The sequence below is a fragment of the Sebastes fasciatus genome, chromosome 12, assembly GCF_043250625.1.
Source record: "Sebastes fasciatus isolate fSebFas1 chromosome 12, fSebFas1.pri, whole genome shotgun sequence".
Classification (NCBI taxonomy): Eukaryota; Metazoa; Chordata; class Actinopteri; order Perciformes; family Sebastidae; genus Sebastes; species Sebastes fasciatus.
This window is the reverse complement of record NC_133806.1, coordinates 25256530-25274664: the sequence shown is the minus strand read 5'-3', so window position 1 is coordinate 25274664 and position 18135 is coordinate 25256530. Positions and strand designations below refer to the sequence as shown.

At 44.3% G+C, this 18135-nt stretch overlaps 1 protein-coding gene across 3 annotated transcripts; it reads left to right on the top strand.

Moving 5' to 3' along the window:
- The first annotated feature begins 151 nt into the window (after positions 1-151).
- Positions 152-17719, top strand: selenbp1 (selenium binding protein 1). Of its 3 annotated transcripts, XM_074654349.1 has the most exons (13): positions 4530-4599; positions 9073-9114; positions 10220-10273; positions 10396-10508; positions 10864-11049; positions 12858-12978; positions 13149-13331; positions 13912-14093; positions 15184-15262; positions 15357-15478; positions 15561-15653; positions 16188-16306; positions 16553-17719. In XM_074654349.1, the coding sequence occupies exons 1-13, from the start codon at positions 4545-4547 to the stop codon at positions 16713-16715; spliced, it is 1512 nt and encodes a 503-aa protein (XP_074510450.1). In that variant the 5' UTR covers positions 4530-4544; the 3' UTR covers positions 16716-17719. The 3 variants fall into 3 exon arrangements, with proteins under 3 accessions (XP_074510452.1, XP_074510450.1, XP_074510451.1); XM_074654351.1 differs by lacking the exons at positions 4530-4599; positions 9073-9114 and adding an exon at positions 152-264; XM_074654350.1 differs by lacking the exon at positions 9073-9114.
- Positions 17720-18135: the final 416 nt, after the last annotated feature.

Genomic DNA, 18135 nt, shown 5'->3' with positions numbered 1-18135 from the left:
GCATTCTTGTTATATATAACTCTTGTTAATGTTGTTAAAGTTAATTCAGAATCTCAAGAATTTGAGTGATTTTACAACCTACTCATTGTGTTTCTGGGCTTTAGAGGGTTAACATGAGGTTGTTTGACTGGCATGTAAGCCCCACCCCTCTCCTCTGATTGGCTCCTCCCTCCCAGTTTAGTTCACAGTGAACTTGATCCCAGAGTCCAGACCGGTTGCCAGCAGAACCTGCAGGACCTGATCAGACCAGGAGCTTCAAAATGGGTGAGCTGAACTCTCCTTAATCATCCCACCATCACTCACTCACTCACTCACTCATTCACTCATTCACTCAATGCTCAGCTGCTTAAATCACACATTTTTCTCATGGTTGGAGCAGAGCAGCAGCTCAGGCTGTGCTGGTGAACTTTTCACTGTTTCCTATTGTTCACTGAAAAGATCTTTTCTGTAGCTGCAGAGTCTCACTTCACTGCAGCTCAGGAGGGAATTAAAGGTGCAGTCCATCATATCTACTTCATACAATGTCACTTAAAGTCTTTAAACTCTGCAGCTGCTTGTGTATTTCATCATGGATCCACTTTGTCTTTGTTTATTCTAGAAACTAAGAAGTTTCCTGCAAAGTTTTCTGAACATTTCACACAAACGTATTTGCAGAAAAGCTCCATTTTAACCAACTAAATATTAATAATTTAATCATTTATTATTGGAGACTTCACTCTTCATGTTGAATTTTACAACCTGCATTCAGACCTGATCTGATAATTAAATTGAATTTGATTTGAATAGTTCAGATGGGCTCGGTGTATTTCCTGCACTAACATTATGTCGCAGTTTAATATACTCAAACTTCTTATTACTTTCATCCTCACTGTTAAAACTCATCAAATATGAGATTAAAGTTTAAACGTTTGAGTCTTATATGAAACATTTAATATGAGACACTTTTGTTCTCAGCAGGTTAATAAATAATCATGATAATAAAGTTAGTTATGAAGTTACAGGCTGCTTCACACAGTGAAATAAAGATGAAAACATGTCAGGAGAACAAAGATAACAAAAAGAGTAAAAAACAATAAAAACTGACGGCGTGTCAGAACTAAAAGATTTAGAGAAGTGAATTAAAAGAGACAATAAACCAACATTGACGCTGTGGAGGATCATGGGAATTTCATTGTTTCTTCCATTAAAACTGTTTCCTGTTCACCCGCTGACTCTCAAATATCCAACTGTCCTTCAACACAGCTTCAGGGGGAAAAAATTCAAGTTTTTCTGGTTAATTTTTTTTTTTTTATAGAAATGAACTAAGCCCAACCAGACTTGGTCCAAACCCAGTACATGTCTGGACCGTGTTCGGTCAGTCTAGGAATTTGTGGCTAAATAGTTCCATTAATAGTCAGTGGTCATGTCTATAATGTTAAATCCAGCGCTACATGTCCACCAGGTCCGGCGAGGACACTAGGGGACGCCATGCTAAAGAACATATATTAATAAGAAGTGAAAGTCAATAGTTTGTTCCATTGCAACATCAGCGCCCAGCAGCAGAGCTTACGCCATTTTGGACTGAAAGCGACTACCAGTAAAACGTCCCCCTAAGTGCCTGCTGGATTTGCTTCACTCACCATCCAAAAAAAACCCGCTGGTAATCTACTGAGTGGCTGGTAGGTTTTAGAGTCCATCAGCCACAGAGGCAGGTGGTCCAACACTGGACTCAACTAAAAATCTATAATTTTCTCTCGATTAATCGACGGATGATTGGAGCTCAAAAAGCTGCAGAAAAACAGGGTCCTGTTCCTTTAACAGTGTGTGTGTGTGCCTGTGTGTGTGCGTGTGTGTGTGTTACATAACACTGCTGGAGGTCATATGAGTTCACATGAATCCGCTGCAGAGAGTCTGAACATATTGAATCATAGCAAACCCTTTACTTGATGTACCATGTTGTATTATGTGATTTTATATATGATGTTGTATTATATTTTTTGAGGGATAAGGTCTGCAAATTAGCTTGAAGTCATACATACATTACATCGGTTGCACTTTAATTAAGTGTAACAATGCCTACACGTATTTTCCCTTTCAAATAAATTAATAAATAAATAAAAAATGGATTTTAGACACCAAAAAAATCAATATCAATTGAAGTATATGCTATATTTAGAATATTTTCACTCACCATCAGACAGCCCTTTCTGGCAGGGAACTGAAGCCATTATATCGCTCTCTTCAAAGCTACAAGACTCCATTCACAAAAACAGTAATTTTACCTATCGGAACACGGGAGTTGCTGGTCTACCACTGCATTGATCGGTTAGTTTATTTGAATTATTGTGTGACTTTGGTGAATCCGAACTAACCCTTTAAAACACCAGTCACACAATTACACAAACTAACTAATCGATGCATGCAGTGGTAGACCAGCAACTCCCCTGTTCTGAGAGGTAAAATTAATGTTTTTCTGAATGGAGTCTGGTGGCTTTGAAAAGAGAGATAACGGCTTCCGTTAACCATCAGAAAGGGCTATATGATGGCGAGATAAAGCGGCTGTGGACGGGAGCGGATTGTAATGTACGATGTTGTATTATGTATTTTTTGTTTTGTATGGACAGCCTAACCAGGGACAAGGTCTGCAAATTAGTTAGAAGTCCTATATACATTTCATCTGTTGCACTTTAATTAAGTGTAGCAATGCCTACATGTATTGTCCCTGTCAAATAAATTGATAAATAAAATAAATGATATATATAATATTAGTTTTCATCATCATGTGGATCAGCTGAGGATCAGTTTCAGGTCTGGGTTCAGCTCAGTTTGGTATGTGGACTCGGTCAAGGGTTGCAATAAAAAGAGGGTATTTCTGGTCCTCTTCCAGCAGTGAGCTGATAAATCTGTGCACTAGTGATACCTCCGTCACCGGTCTGATAGTGGATCTCTGATATTGATAAAATCAGATAACAACACGTCAGCTGGTTCTTATAATCTCCTCCCATCTACTTTTCAGATTTGTATTCATTTCTAAAAACAAACAAAGTAGAAACACGGTTCTTTAATAAACGTGTACTTTTACATGTGTATGAGCATGTCAGTATAACATCTGGTCACATGATTTATTGTGAAGGCCATAAACATTTACAACATAATTATTTGTATAATTATTTTAATCCCTGTTGTGCAGCTTGTTTTGTGGTGCGAGTCAGACGCTGAATGGTGAGTATAAATAACTTAAACTGACAGAACCTGTTTGTCTGTTTCTTCATACTTGTACTGCTCCACATTTATCAGCTGCAGTTACTGTTTACTGTAAAGATTCACTCCTTTAACCCTCTGTGACCAGCAATAGACCAGTTTCAGTATTTTTTAGGAGGGTACAGGGGGTCTTTAGGGGGAGATAGCAGGTCAACAGTAGATATCACATAGAAGTGATGTACATCAGCACTGTGTGTCAAGTTCTTCTAGTCATAAATCAGAAATAAACATTAATTAATTAAATTAAATTAATGTAAAAGTATATAAGGGTTTAGAAAATTATGAAAGAAGTATATGATGGACATCCCCATGCTCTATTATGTCTCATAAATTGTTGCAGCAATTTTGGGGTTGATAATAATAATAATAATAATAATAATAATAATAATAATAATAACTTGGATTTATATAGCGCCTTTCAAGAAACCCAAGGACACTTAACATAGACATGAATAGACACAACAAACGGAACATAACAGTAGCTAGAGGCCATAGCCCTTGGTGAAGAGGTGGGTTTTAAGGAGTCTTTTGAAGATGTCCAGAGATGGGGCGTTACGGAGCTCTATGGGGAGAGATTTCCAGAGGGTGGGGTGGGGGCTGTCACACTGAAAGCTCTGTCCCCAAAGGTTCGCAGTTTTGTGTGGGGGATGGAGAGCTGACCCGTGCCTGAGGATCTCAGGTTCTGGGACTGTGTGTATGGGTGGAGAAGGTCAGATAGGTACTGAGGAGCCAGGACATTGAGGGATTTGTAGGTGAGGAGGAGGATTTTGTAGGTGATGCAGGACTTGACTGGGAGCCAATGGAGGTGGATGAGGGTGGGGGTGATGTGCTGCCAGGGCTTGGTGCGGGTGAGAACCCTGGCAGCTGAGTTCTGCACATACTGGAGCCTGCAGGGCTTTGCTGGGAACCCCGGACAGAACTCCATTGCAGTAGTCCAAACGGGAGGTGACAAAGGCATGGATGAGGGTTTCTGCCACGGAGTCGGAGAGTGATTGCCAGAGTCAAGACTCGACAGATGTTTCTTAGGTGGAAGAAAACGGATTTGGTGATGGACTTGATGTGCGACTGGAATGAGAGAGTCGGGTCCAGGATGACACCCAGGTTGCGGACTTCCGAGGATGGGGAGAAAGAGCAGCCGTCGACGTCCAGATGTAGATCTCCAACCTTCCGGAGCAGGGCCTTGGGAGCCACAACCATGAGCTCTGTTTTGTTGCTGTTGAGTTTAAGGAAGTTGGATGACATCCAGATTTTTATTTCAGCAGTGACAAGAATTCAGTTGAAAACGAGCAGCTGGTGGAGTCCACATGAATATTGAAGTCACTGAGCATGAGTGTAGATGGAGACATGGAGCAGACAGAGGTGAGAAGCAGCTCAGACATGAAGATAGTGGAGGCTTTAGGGGGGCGGTAGAGAAGGACAACCTGGAGCTGTGTAGACCCAACCATCTGTCACACAGATTTGATAATAAATTGAACCATTTTTTACCACTCGAGAGTTGATAAAAATGATCAATAATCTCTCCAAAATACTAAAGAATAATTTGTCACATAATTTCCGTACTTAAGTTATGCCATTTCTGGAGTTATTTTAACTCAAACCGCGATCTTTTCCTAAAGCTAACTAAGTAGTTTTTGTCACGTAACTTCCGTATTAAAGTTACGTCACTTCCAGTGTTATTTTAATCCAAACCGCGATCTTTCCCTAAACCTAACTAAGTAGTTTTATTTTGAAAAGACTGAGCGTAAATTGAAATGTGCGTCACATGTTGCTGGACATTTGTAGGAAAATACACAAAAATACGTTGTTGAAAGTTGCATCAGAAAAAAAAGGGAAGTTCGTATCTATGTACACAAATCAAATAAATAAAATGTGACTATTTCATGAGCTGCTGTGAGACTGAGTTGAAACGTTCTGAATGTGTGAAGAGTGAAAATCATTGCCGGTGGCTGAAGGTTATATCGGTAATTTACTGGGAACTAATGTGTGTGTGTGAAAGAGGCTTCAGATGGTGAACATGACAAACAGTATACCTGCTAAACATTAGCATGTTAGCATTGTCATTGTGATCATGTTAGCATGCTGATGCTAGCATTTAGCTCAAAGCACCGCTGTGTTGAAGTGCAGAGCTTCTAGCATGGCTGTAGACTTGTTAGTATTTTGGTTATGAAAATGCTTCATGTGGTGTTGTTGCTGCAGAGTGAGATTTGTTTTCATCATGGAGTGTAAAAGATTTAATTACAGGTGTAATTAGGAACCTCCCAACTCTGGATCGCTGAAATCACTTATAAAACACTCCTGCTGTGTATAAAACAAACACTCCTGTTCCTGCTGTGAATAAAACAAAAACTCCTGCTGTGGCTAAAACAAACACTCCTGCTACGGCTGTGTATAAAACAAACACTCCTGCTGTGGTTAAAACAAACACTCCTGCTGTGGCTAAAACAAACACTCCTGCTGTGGCTAAAACAAACGCTACGGCTGTGTATAAAACAAACACTCCTGTGTATAAAACAAACACTCCTGCTACGGCTGTGTATAAAACAAACACTCCTGCTGTGGTTAAAACAAACACTCCTGCTGTGGCTAAAACAAACACTCCTGCTGTGGCTAAAACAAACGCTACGGCTGTGTATAAAACAAGTACTCCCGTGTATAAAACAAACACTCCTGCTCCGACTGCGTATAAAACAAGTACTCCCGTGTATAAAACAAACACTCCTGCTCCGGTTGTGTATAAAACAAGTACTTCCGTGTATAAAACAAACACTCCTACCCCGGCTTTGTATAAAACAAGTACTCCCGTTTATAAAACAAACACTCCTGCTCCAGCTGTGTATAAAACAAGTACTCCCGTGTATAAAACAAACACTCCTGCTCCGGCTGTGTATAAAACAAGTACTTCCGTTTATAAAACAAACACTCCTGCTCCAGCTGTGTATAAAACAAACACTCCTGCTCCGTCTGTGTATAAAAGAAGTACTCCCGTGCATAAAACAAACACTGCTGCTCCGGCTGTGTATAAAACAAACACTGCTGCTCCGGCTGTGTATAAAACAAGTACTCCCGTGTATAAAATAAACACTCCTGCTCCGGCTGTGTATAAAACAAGGGATCCAGGATTCATAGAACCGTAGCTACATTCGTAACTTTCGTTCTATTTCATCCTTGCTGACCGCCAGAGGCAGTGCTTCAACACTTGATGACTTGATAACAACAGAGTCGCGATAAATCCTCGAGTACATACCTCATAAAGATGAAGTAGAGGAACTCGGCTGAAGGACCACGCCCAATGGATGGGGGGTGGCCATATTGACTCTATAGTATCTGGAGAATGTGCTCGGTGACGTCCATGAGGCCAAGGCACATATGTCCTCCGAGGGGAACCCTCTCAGGGTTGCCCATGATGTGTAAACACACTTGGTAGAGTGGCACCTTACTGCGGATGGAGGAGAACGGTCATTCACCCTGTATGCATGGGCAATGACTTCCACGATCCAGTGGGACAGGCGCTGCTTTGAGAGAGCACAGCCCTTCTTGGAACCGCCGTAACAGATAAAGAGTTGCTCTGACCGCCGTATACATGCGGTGGCTTCTACATAGGCTCTAAGGGCCCGCACTGAGGTAAGAGGTCTGTCCTGCTGGGGAGGCGCCAGGGCGTCCTGCAGCAGAGTCTGTGCAGCAGTGAGAACCATGTCCTGGCTGGCCAGAAGAGGGCCACCGGGAGAAGTCTGTGGCCCTGCTGAAACACTCTGAGAAGCGTTGGTAGGATCAGAGGGAACGGTGGGAAGGCATAGAGTAGACCCTCTGGCCACGTGTGAGCCAGAGCATCTTGACCTAGAGGGCTGGTCTTCTCCGTCAAGGAGAACCAGAGGGGGCAGTGGGTTGACATCTGCGAGGCAAAGAGATCCACCTCTGCTCTGCCAAAGAGACTCCATATTTTATGCACCACCTGTGGGTGAAGGCGCAACTCCCCCGGGGGAGGTTTGTGACGGGAGAGGAAATCTGCAACATGGTTCCGTTCCCCTGGTAAATACATTGCCTGTAGGCTGGTCAGGCGAGAGGCTGCCCATGTCAGGAGAGCCTGGGATGCCTGCAGCAACCTCGCGGATTTGGTGCCCCCTTGGTGGTTTATATAAAAGACGGTCGAGGTGTTGTCCGACTGGACGAGCACATGTTTCCCTCTCAGGTATGGCAGGAAGTGCTTGAGCGCTAGGTGCACTGCGCGTAGCTCCAGCACATTGACATGCTCTGTGCCGTCCTGAGCAGACCAATGTACCCGAGCAGTCTTGTTCTGCCACACTGCACCCCACCCAGAGAGGCAGGCATCTGTTGTGACGGTCTCTCTGCGGGATGGAACGGAGCCCATTGGCACGCCCCATGCTAAGTTCGCTCTCTAGCGCCATGGGGATAGAGTGAGAAGGCACAGTTGAGACACCCTTATCTTCTTGTGCCTGTGCCACTTGGCGTCCAAGTGGAGGCCATTCAACCATCTCTGCAGAGGGCGCAGTGACAGCAGGCCCAAGGGAATGACAGCTGAAGCAGCTGCCAGTTTGCCCAGGAGGTGAAGAAATAGAATGTGGGGCAACGACCTGCCCCCTTGGGAGAGGTGAAGGTTGTGGAGGATGTCGTCCACACGCTGAAATGACGGACAAGCCCTCATAGTGACTGTGTCTAGAGCCATACCAATAAAGGTTATGCTCTGAGAGGGGTTCAGAGAGCTCTTCTCCAAGTTAACCCTGAATCCCAGCTGGGCCATGTGAGAGAGAAGGAGGGCCGCCTGAAGCGGGGATGGCGCACAGATCAGCCAATCATCTAGATACGGCAGGATCTTCATGCCGTGTGACTGCAGGGGCGAGAGGGCCGCCGCAACGCACCTGGTGAATACTCGTGGGGAGAGGGAGAGTCCAAATGGAGGCACCCTGAACTGAAAATGACGGTTTTGGAAAGCAAAGCGAAGAATCTCCTGTGAATGATGGATCCCATGGAACTGTCTCCCACCCCATCCGAAGAACTATGGGCCGAGGAACGAGAGCCAAGCCCAGAGGCATGGGAGGGCTCCTCCACGTTGTATTCGTTAAAGAGGGTGGCTGAAGCCACCATCGAGACAGCATCTTCCTCCGAAAATGACTCAGCCATGGGCGGAGTTGGTGCACCTGCGTTTTCCGTACCCGCACTAGAACGGAGGGCCAGGAGGAACGACTTCATCTGGGCCAGCTCAGCCGTAACCAGATCCATCTTAGTAGACAGCTTGACAGACTTAGCCTGCTTCTTGGATGGCGCACCCGCAGCCTCTGTAGGCCGCCGCTTGGAAGGGGTAAGTTGGGCTGGGGCCAGCTGCCCTTACAAGGGGAGGCCAGCATAACCCATAGGGAGTTCTACCTTAGCCAGCCTAGCAGCCCTCACTGCACGAGGCATGATGCTGCAATTCATGCACGGGTCCTCCGAGAGTTTGTGGGCGGCTCATCGCAGCCTTTAGAGGGCGAAACTCCGCAATATATAGGACAAAAAATAGGACTGATCTCGTGGATGACACCGGAACTTATACCTAACCAGGGTCATCCGAGGTCACATGTGACTTTGTTGATATTAATACTCGACCTGCGCATGCGCGAGACGAAGATATTCAGTGTCGAAGCACTGCCTCTAGCGGTCAGTAAGGATGAAATAGAACAAGTACTCCCGAGTATAAAACAAGTACTCCCATGTATAAAACAAGTACTACCATGTATAAAACAAGCACTCCTGCTCCTACTGTGTATAAAACAAACACTCCTGCAGTAATAACGGTGTCGGGGTGTTTTTATGACCTTTCACGTGTTGTTGTGTTTTCAGGATGTCGACTGGGAAACCACAGACCACTGGACACCATGAAGGGTCTGTCTGTCTATATATGTGTGTATGCATATATGTATATACGTGTATATACCCTATCTCTAAGGCTGAGCCCAGCCACCCCACGAAGGAAACTCATTTCAGCCGCTTGTATCTGCGATCTCATTCTTTTAGTCACTACCTGCCTGTCAATCCAACGCTCCATTTTACCCTCACTGGTGACCAAGACCCAGAGATACTTGAACTCCTTCACTTGGGGCAAAGACTCACTCCCAACCCGGAGGGTGCAATGCACTGTTTTCCAGCAGAGAACCATGGCGTCAGACTTGGAGGTGCTGTCTCGCGTCCTGACTGCTTCACCCCAGTGCGTTCTGGAGGTCACGTTCTGATGATACCAACAAAACCACATCATCTGCAAAGAGCAGAAATGCAATTCTGAGGTCCCTAAACCGGACACTCTGCTCCCTCCGGCTGCACCTTGAGATCCTGTCCATGGAAATCACAAACAGGATCGGTGACGAGGGACAACCCTGGCGGAGGCCAACACCCAGCAGAAATGTGTTTGACTTCCTGCCGAGAATACAAACCGAATGGCTCGTAGGAACGCCCCCGGTACCCCCCAGAGGAGTCCTCGGGGGACACGGCCGTAAGCCTTCTCCAAGTCCAGAACAGAATCTGCATCGCACCGGATCCTCGGAGCACCCTGAAATAAATGTTCCCGGAGAGGCTGAACAGTGCAATGCCCCGATAACTAGAGCACACCCTCTGGTCCCCTTTTTAAAAACGGGCGTTAGCATGCGGCTGTTAGCATTTAGCTCAAAGCACCGCTGTGTTGAAGTGCAGAGCTTCTAGCATGGCTGTAGACTTGTTAGTATTGTGGTTATTAAAATGCTTCATGCTTCATGTGGTGTTGTTGCTGCAGAGTGATATTTGTTTTCATCATGGAGTGTAAATGATTTAATTATAGGTGTAATTAGGAACCTTCTGACTCACTTATTAAACACTCCTGCTGAGTATAAAACAAACACTCCAGTTGAGCTCTGACGCACTGTTTCCCAGAATGCATCAATGTGACCTATGACCTTTGTGACGTCTCCTGCAGTAACAGTATTGAGGTGGTTTCATGACCTTTCATGTGTTTTCTCAGCCAGCTGTTCAGGATGTGGACCAGGATACCGCAGCCCACTGGACGCCATGAAAGGTGAGTCTGTCTGACGGACTTCAACATGTGTGTGTGTATATATATATATATATACACTGTATATATATATATACTGTATATATAAAAAACGGCAAGAGTTTTAATAGTTTTTCTTGTTGAAGGTCGTCGGGAGGAGATCGTCTACCTGCCCTGTATTTACCGCAACACTGAAATCCTAAAACCCGACTACCTCGCCACCGTCGACGTCGACCCGAAGTCCTCCACCTACTGTCAGGTACAACGAGTCGTCCTATCCGCCTCTGCGTCCCGTCTCGTTCTTTCTCTACTTCTACTAATCAGTGAAGCTTGTTGATACGTAGCATCAGTTCGTTTCTGGTCTTTGTTCTCTCAGCAGCTCTCTCCTCCTGCTGGATTAGTTTACCACTCGGACGTCTCGCTGTCATTTCCTCCTCTTCCTCTTCCTCCTTCAGGTTTTTCTTTTTTCTTTCTGCTTCACTTTGTCACATTATTAAAGGTCCTAACTTATCTGTTAAATAATACAATACATATCCTCCTCTCATAGTCTTGTACAAATAAATAACGTCTGATCTCCTTCGACCTGTTGAGACCTTTGACCTCTGCCCTCGCAGGTCATCCACCGGCTGCCGATGCCGAACCTTCGTGACGAGCTGCATCACTCCGGCTGGAATGCCTGCAGCAGCTGCTTCGGCGACACCACCAAGAAAAGAAACCGTCTGATTCTTCCGTCGCTCATCTCCTCCAGAGTCTACGTGGTCGATGTCGGGACCGATCCCAGAGCGCCACAGATGCACAAGGTACACGTCGCTCACTGGCATCGCTCTTCAAATCAGGAAGAGGGTATTAGTCACTCTGTACATGATCACAGAGTCCACAGTCAGCATAGCACCTACCTGGTTCCTCTAAAGTGTCTGAGGAGTTGATCCCAAACTGACCCAGGATCAGAAAGTGAGCTGATTTAAACTGGTTTCTACAAAGTCTAATCTTTAGCTCGACGTTAGCAGAAAACACAACTTCCTTTTCTTTCTGATATGAAAACATTCAGCTCAGAACTTGCTGCTTGTTTATCTGATGGATTCAGTCTCACATGAAGAAAACTTCACTTCCTGTGTTTATACAACAGAGCGGGGAAACCTTCCCTGTTGGTTCTAACCAGAGCTGGATTCCTCAGATCCTCAGGGCCCCTGAAAGCTCCAGGTTCACTGTGTCCTTGTGTTCGTTTGTTGTGATTTCATTAATTGCAAATTAGTTTGCTAATATGCACCATTGAACACAACATAAACTGAAATGTTAAGGAGCTTGAGGAGGCTCCTGTCGAGGGGCCCTGGATGTAAAGAGATTTAGGAGAATGGGGGGTTCAGTGGGGCCTCATCGTCAATAGCGCTGGGCTTACCGGGCCCCGAGTACCAGGGGGCCTCACGAGACTCAAGCTTAAAAAAATGCGGCAGGATGAGCCAACACACTGCACGGGGAGGGGGGTGAGAACGAGGGCGCTGTAATATATAGATATAATGTTCATGTCCTGCAAAATCAGGACATAATATCTTTGATGAACGAATTATCTACTAGTCATTCTGTTTATTAATGCATGATGATAAACACCAATAAAACAATGTTTATCAGGCTAACTGAGTGCCAAATAAACATTAGGTAGTTGCTGAATAAGTACCAGAAGGCGATCGCTCCCTGAGTTATAATGTTAATTTTCGATACACTGTGAATCAATAACATGCGAGTGTTTCCGCGGTAGCCCGTCTACTGTACGCACCACTTTCATTGTCATCAGTTTATAGTGCACAAGAAGTGGAAAATTAATCAATAACATTTGTTGCTGTCTATTAACGGATGGTTCTGCGTTAAAGTTTCCGTGGCGTATTTTGAAGGGAGGGGAGGGCCTCCAAAATGTCCGTAGCCCCGGGGCCTCGAGTAATATTTAGGCGCCCTGGCTCATTGACGGTTAATTCGGCCCTGAACCTCGACTTGTGAAACTGCAGCTGTTTTCTTTAAATTCAGAGAAATAACTCAGACAGCAGAGAAGCTGAAGCTAAACTGGAAAAGAGGAAGAAAAGCAGGGGAGGAGGAAGAGGAGGAGGAGGAAGGTTCATCCAGAGGTCAGACTGGATGATAAACACTATCACAGCTGTTGTTTAAAAAACTTAATATCTGTGAAAGACATTGGACCGGGGTGATGAAGAAAAATGTTGCTCTGTTGACTGCAGCTCATAAATCATCAGTCTGCTGAGTCACTGTGTAATCATTAAACAGTCCGTCCTCCTCAGAGACTTTAATAAACCACTAAAGAGACAATACTGGAGGTTGCAAGTTTTTTCCTCTGGTGCAAACTGGGACGTGCGAAGCAGCAGGATGTGAGTCCATGTTTCAGGTCAGGATCCTAGAATAACACCAACAGGATAGATTATTCCCTCGAGGTTGGGAGGGAGTCCTTGGCCCAAAGGAGGGAGTTCAGGTCTCTCAGGATCCTGTTTGTAAGAGATCAACAGGCAGATCTGTGACACGTCAGCAGTAATCTGGATGTTGTTTTGGACTATCGGCGCTGAAATTACCTGTACTGAGTGGTGGTTATGTGATGTTGTTGTGTCTTCAGATAGTGGAACCTGTCGATCTGTACTGGAAGTGCGGCCTGGCGAACCCTCACACCACCCACTGTCTGGGCAACGGTCAGATCATGATCAGCTGTATCGGAGACCCGTCCGGCAACGGCAAAGGTGAGACAACCAGCAGACGGAAATAATATATATTATAAACACCCTAAAGTGAAGGAATGTCAAAGGAACAGTGTGACATTTAGTAAAAACGATTTAATTGTCTCTGTTGATGTTACTGTAACGGTCTCTAATGGACAGTCTCAGTGTTACACCTGCTGTCGTCCTCTCAGGTGGTTTTGTCCTGCTGGACGGTGAGACATTCGAGGTGGTCGGTAACTGGGAGAACCCGGGTGATGCAGTGCCCTTTGGATACGACTTCTGGTACCAACCTCGACACAACGTGATGATCAGCACTGAATGGGGCGCACCCAAAGCTCTGGCTGACGGTTTTAATCCCGCCCACGTCAAAGATGGTGAGTCAGGAGGAAACAGTCTTTCTTTCCTTTAACTTGTATCCTCATCTATGGATTGTTATCCCAGACCTTCTAGGTTTTAGGTTCTGATCCCTGTAAGTACCGCAGCATTTTAGGTTCCTATTCCACTAAGACTCTAAGTTAGTACTGCAGAGTTAAGTTAACAGTAAGACTCCAGTCAGTAGCACGGGCCTCCAGATTGTGGTCCCAGTAAGACTTGAGTCAGCACCACAGAGTTGTAGATCTCAGTAAGTCTCTAGTCGGTAACACAGAGCTCCAGTTTATGATCCCAGTAAGACTCCAGTCAGGAAGACACGGTTCTTTGATTTGATCCCAGTAGGACCCCAATCAGTGCAACTGGGTCTAGGTGCCTATGCCAGTACGAATCCAGCCAGTGCCACAGAGTTCTAGGTTCTGCTGCCCTTAAGATTCCAGTTGGTAGATAACAGTAAGATTTGAGTCTGTAACACAGGGCTCTATTTAGACTCCAGGGTCTCCATTAACTGAGACAAAATTTGAGAACTTTGAGAACTGAATCAATCCTCAGCTCATACAAGGTTCTTTGTTGTTGGTGTCCCAGGACTCTACGGTAGCTCCATCCACGTTTGGGACTGGACCACCCACAAGAAACTGCAGACACTCGATCTGGGTGAGGAGGGTGCTATTCCCCTCGAGGTCCGGTTCCTCCATGACCCCGATGCCACCGAGGGCTACGTGGGATGTGCTCTGCAGTCTATAGTCTTCAGATTCTACAAAACACCAGTCAGTACCTCAGGGTTCTAGATCCAAGTAAAGGTATAGTTAGTACAATAGGGTTCTAGATCCAAGTAAGGCCATAAATAGTACCACAGGGCTCTAGAACCCAGAAAGACTCCAGTCAGTACCACAAGGTTCTAGATCAAAGTAAAGCTATAGTTAGTACCACAGGGTTCTAGATCAAAGTTAAGCTATAGTTAGTACCACAGGGTTCTAGATCCATGTAAGGCTATAAATAGTACCACAGGGTTTTAGATCCAAGTAAGGCTATAGTTAGTACCACAGGACTCTAGAACCAAGCGATACTCCATTCAGTACTACAGGGTTCTAGATCCAAGTAAGTTTATAGTTAGTACCACAGGGTTCTAGATCCAAGTGAGACTCAAGTCAGTACTACAGGGTTCTAGATCCATGTAAGGCTATAGTTGGTACCACAGGGCTCTAGAACCCAGAAAAACTCCAGTCAGTACCACAGGGTTCTAGATCCAAGTTAAGCTATAGTTAGTACCACAGGGTTCTAGATCCAAGTAAGGCTATAGTTAGTACCACAGGGTTCTAGATCCATGTAAGGCTATAGTCGGTAGCACAGGGTTCTAGATCCATGTAAGGCTATAATTAGTACCACAGGGTTCTAGATCCAAGTGTGACTCCAGTCAGTACCACAAGGTTCTAAATCCAAGTAAGGCTATAGTTGGTACCATAGGGTTCTAGATCCAAGTGTGACTCCAGTCAGTACCACAAGGTTCTAAATCCAAGTAAGGCTATAGTTGGTACCACAGGGTTCTAAATCCAAGTAAGGCTATAGTTGGTACCACAGGGTTCTAAATCCAAGTAAGGCTATAGTTGGTACCACAGGGCTCTAGAACCTAGAAAAACTCCAGTCAGTATCACAGGGTTCCAGATCCAAGTAAAGCTATAGTTAGTACCACAGGGTTCTAGATCCATGTAAGGCTATAGTTAGTACCAAATGGTTCTAGATCCAAGTAAGGCTGTAGTTAGTACCACAGGGCTGTAGAACCCAGAGAGACTTGTTAGCATGCTGGTGTTAGCATTTAGCTCAAAGCAGTGCTGTGATTTTGGCTTTATGTGTCTTCAGAAGGGAGACTGGGCTGCAGAGAAGGTGATCAGTGTTCCCAGTAAGAAGGTAGAGGGATGGGCGCTACCCGAGATGCCTGGTGAGTCTGTCAGTCTGTCTGTCTGTCTGTCTGTCTGACTGGTTACCTGTCTGTCTGTCTATCTAACTAGTTATCTGTCTGTCTACCTGTGCAGGTCTGATCACAGACATCCTGATCTCGTTGGATGACCGTTATCTCTACTTCAGTAATTGGCTCCACGGTGACATCAGACAGTATGACATCACAGACAGGAAGAACCCACGATTGGTCGGCCAGGTCTGAACGTTGTTACACCCGTCCAGTGATCAGAACAGGCGAGAGCTCAGAGTGAGACAGCTAACCTGTCTGTCTGTTCCAGGTGTTTCTGGGAGGAAGTATCGTTAGTGACGGTCCAGTCAGAGTCCTAGAAGACCCGGAGAACAAGCCACAGCCCCCCCCACGCATCATCCAGGTACCACAGACAGGAGGCAGTGAGACAGGAGGCAGTGAGACAGGAAGCAGTGAGACGGATAGCAGTGAGACGGGAAGCAGTGAGACGGGTAGCAGTGAGACGGGTAGCAGTGAGACAGGAGGCAGTGAGACGGAAAGCAGTGAGACGGGAGGCAATAAGACGGGAGGCAATAAGACGGGAGGCAGTGAGACGGAAAGCAGTGAGACGGGAGGCAATAAGACGGGAGGCAGTGAGACGGGAGGCAATAAGATGGGAGGCAGTGAGACAGGAGGCAATAAGATGGGAGGCAGCGAAACGGGAGGCAGCGAAACGGGAGGCAACGGGACAGGAGGTAGTGAGACAGGAAGCAGTGAGACAGGAGCCAGTGAGACAGGAGCCAGTGAGACAGGACAGGATGGACCTGTCTGTCTGTCCAACATCCTGTCTTCTATCCTCTGCTGGAGTTTATTATTTATTTATCGATCTTTCTGATTGATTATTGATCTCTTTGTCTGTCTCTCTCTCTCTCTCTCTCTCCACCTGTCTGTCTCTCAGGGGAGGCGTGTCCATGGAGCTCCTCAGATGTTACAGTTGAGTTTAGACGGTCAGAGACTTTATGTGACGACGTCTCTGTACAGCGGCTGGGACAAACAGTTCTACCCCAACATGAACAAGTGAGTACTCACAGTACTGCAGTACTACTGCAATATATTGTAATACTACTGTACTACTACTGCTGCTACTGATTATATACATGTATATAAATACACTACAGTTGTGGGATTTTAAAGTGAGAAGTTAAATGATTCAGTTTCATAGAGACCCAGAACAAAAGGTCACAGGGCTGTCTGTCTGACTGTCTGTCTGTCTGACTGACTGACTGACTGCCTGTCTGTCTGTCTGTCTGTCTGTCTGTGCAGAGAGGGGTCCGTGATGATGCAGGTTGATGTGGACTCTGTTCGTGGAGGTCTCTCCCTGAATGAAAACTTCCTGGTGGATTTCGGTAAAGAACCCGACGGTCCGGCTCTCGCTCACGAGCTCCGATATCCTGGAGGCGACTGTACGTCTGACATCTGGCTCTAGAAACACATCAACTTGAATGTAGTTCAAGAGAAATCTTTCCTCTGAGCAGCATGACGCTTCATAACTGTTCTTAATCAATAAATGAATTCATCAATCACCTCTAAAGAATTGACTCATTAACATCAAATCAAAATGATGAAAATAAAACAAGAAAAACAAAAAAATATATAAAAGACAATAAGAAACTGAGGAGCTCAGATCTTCTTCAGGTTTATTTACAAAACAAAGAAACTCAAGACATAAATATGATTTAAAATAGTAAAATTAATAGTAAAGTAGTTAAAATAGAATAAAGATAAAAAGTACAGTAAAGTATACATAAAAGAAAATTACAATTTTAGAATTTCATCTGAATCGTTTAACAAAACAACTGAGAAAAAGTGATTGATTTAATTATTATATAATTTAGTGTCATATTATCATTAATCATTTAGTGTCATATTATCATTAATCATTTAGTGTCATATTATTAATGTTGTGGCTGGCTGCTGTGTGTTAATCAGATTGTTACTTTAAATAATTTAATAATAAGGTAATGGCGTGTTTTTTCCTAGAAACAATCTGTCTTTTAAACATCATATCAAGTGTTGAGGGTGAAGTTAGGTTTCTTTTCTTTTGCTGCAAGGGAAAGGGTAATCCAAGTGACGTTTCTATCAGCTATTGATTATTGTGATATTTGATATCTGCATGCAAATTCATATTTGAATCTGGTCGATTCAGTAGATCATGCTGTGTTTATTTCTTCTATGCTGCCATCTTGGCCAGCGCTCCCTTGAAAAAGAGGTTTTGAATCTCAATGGGAAATATCCCTGGGAAAATAAAGGTTAAATGAGAATAAATAAAGTTTCCTGTGAGTGTAACAAAGAAACCAATCAGCTGTCAGCCTGAGACTCGGGATGTCTTCTGTTGACCTCTGACCTCAGTCGGCTGTCTGCCCCCTATAGCACCCTTTGCTGCTAGCTCTGTTAACACATGCTGTTTAAATAAAGTTCTGGTTGAAGGGTCATCTGTCTCATACTTTCACCTGCACATTATAATATCTAGTATTTTTTTTAAATAAATGTATTATAGGCAAACACATAAATAAATGAATAAATAAAAACTTAAATGGTCAAGTAAGTGTGAACACATGGAATTTGACTACATAGAAATAGACAGAAATAGACATACGGCTAAAAACGGGACAACAAAGTTAACACAAACATTATTTCATAAACCAACAACAAATTTCTTTATTGGTTTTTCCACAGACAATAACATACACAATATACAATAATATATATATATATATAAACACAATAATAGAAATATAAAACGAGTGAAAAGTATAAATAAAACACTATAGTAATAATATATTATATATGAACACAATTATATATACATATAAACACAATAGAAATATAGAACATAAGTAATAAAA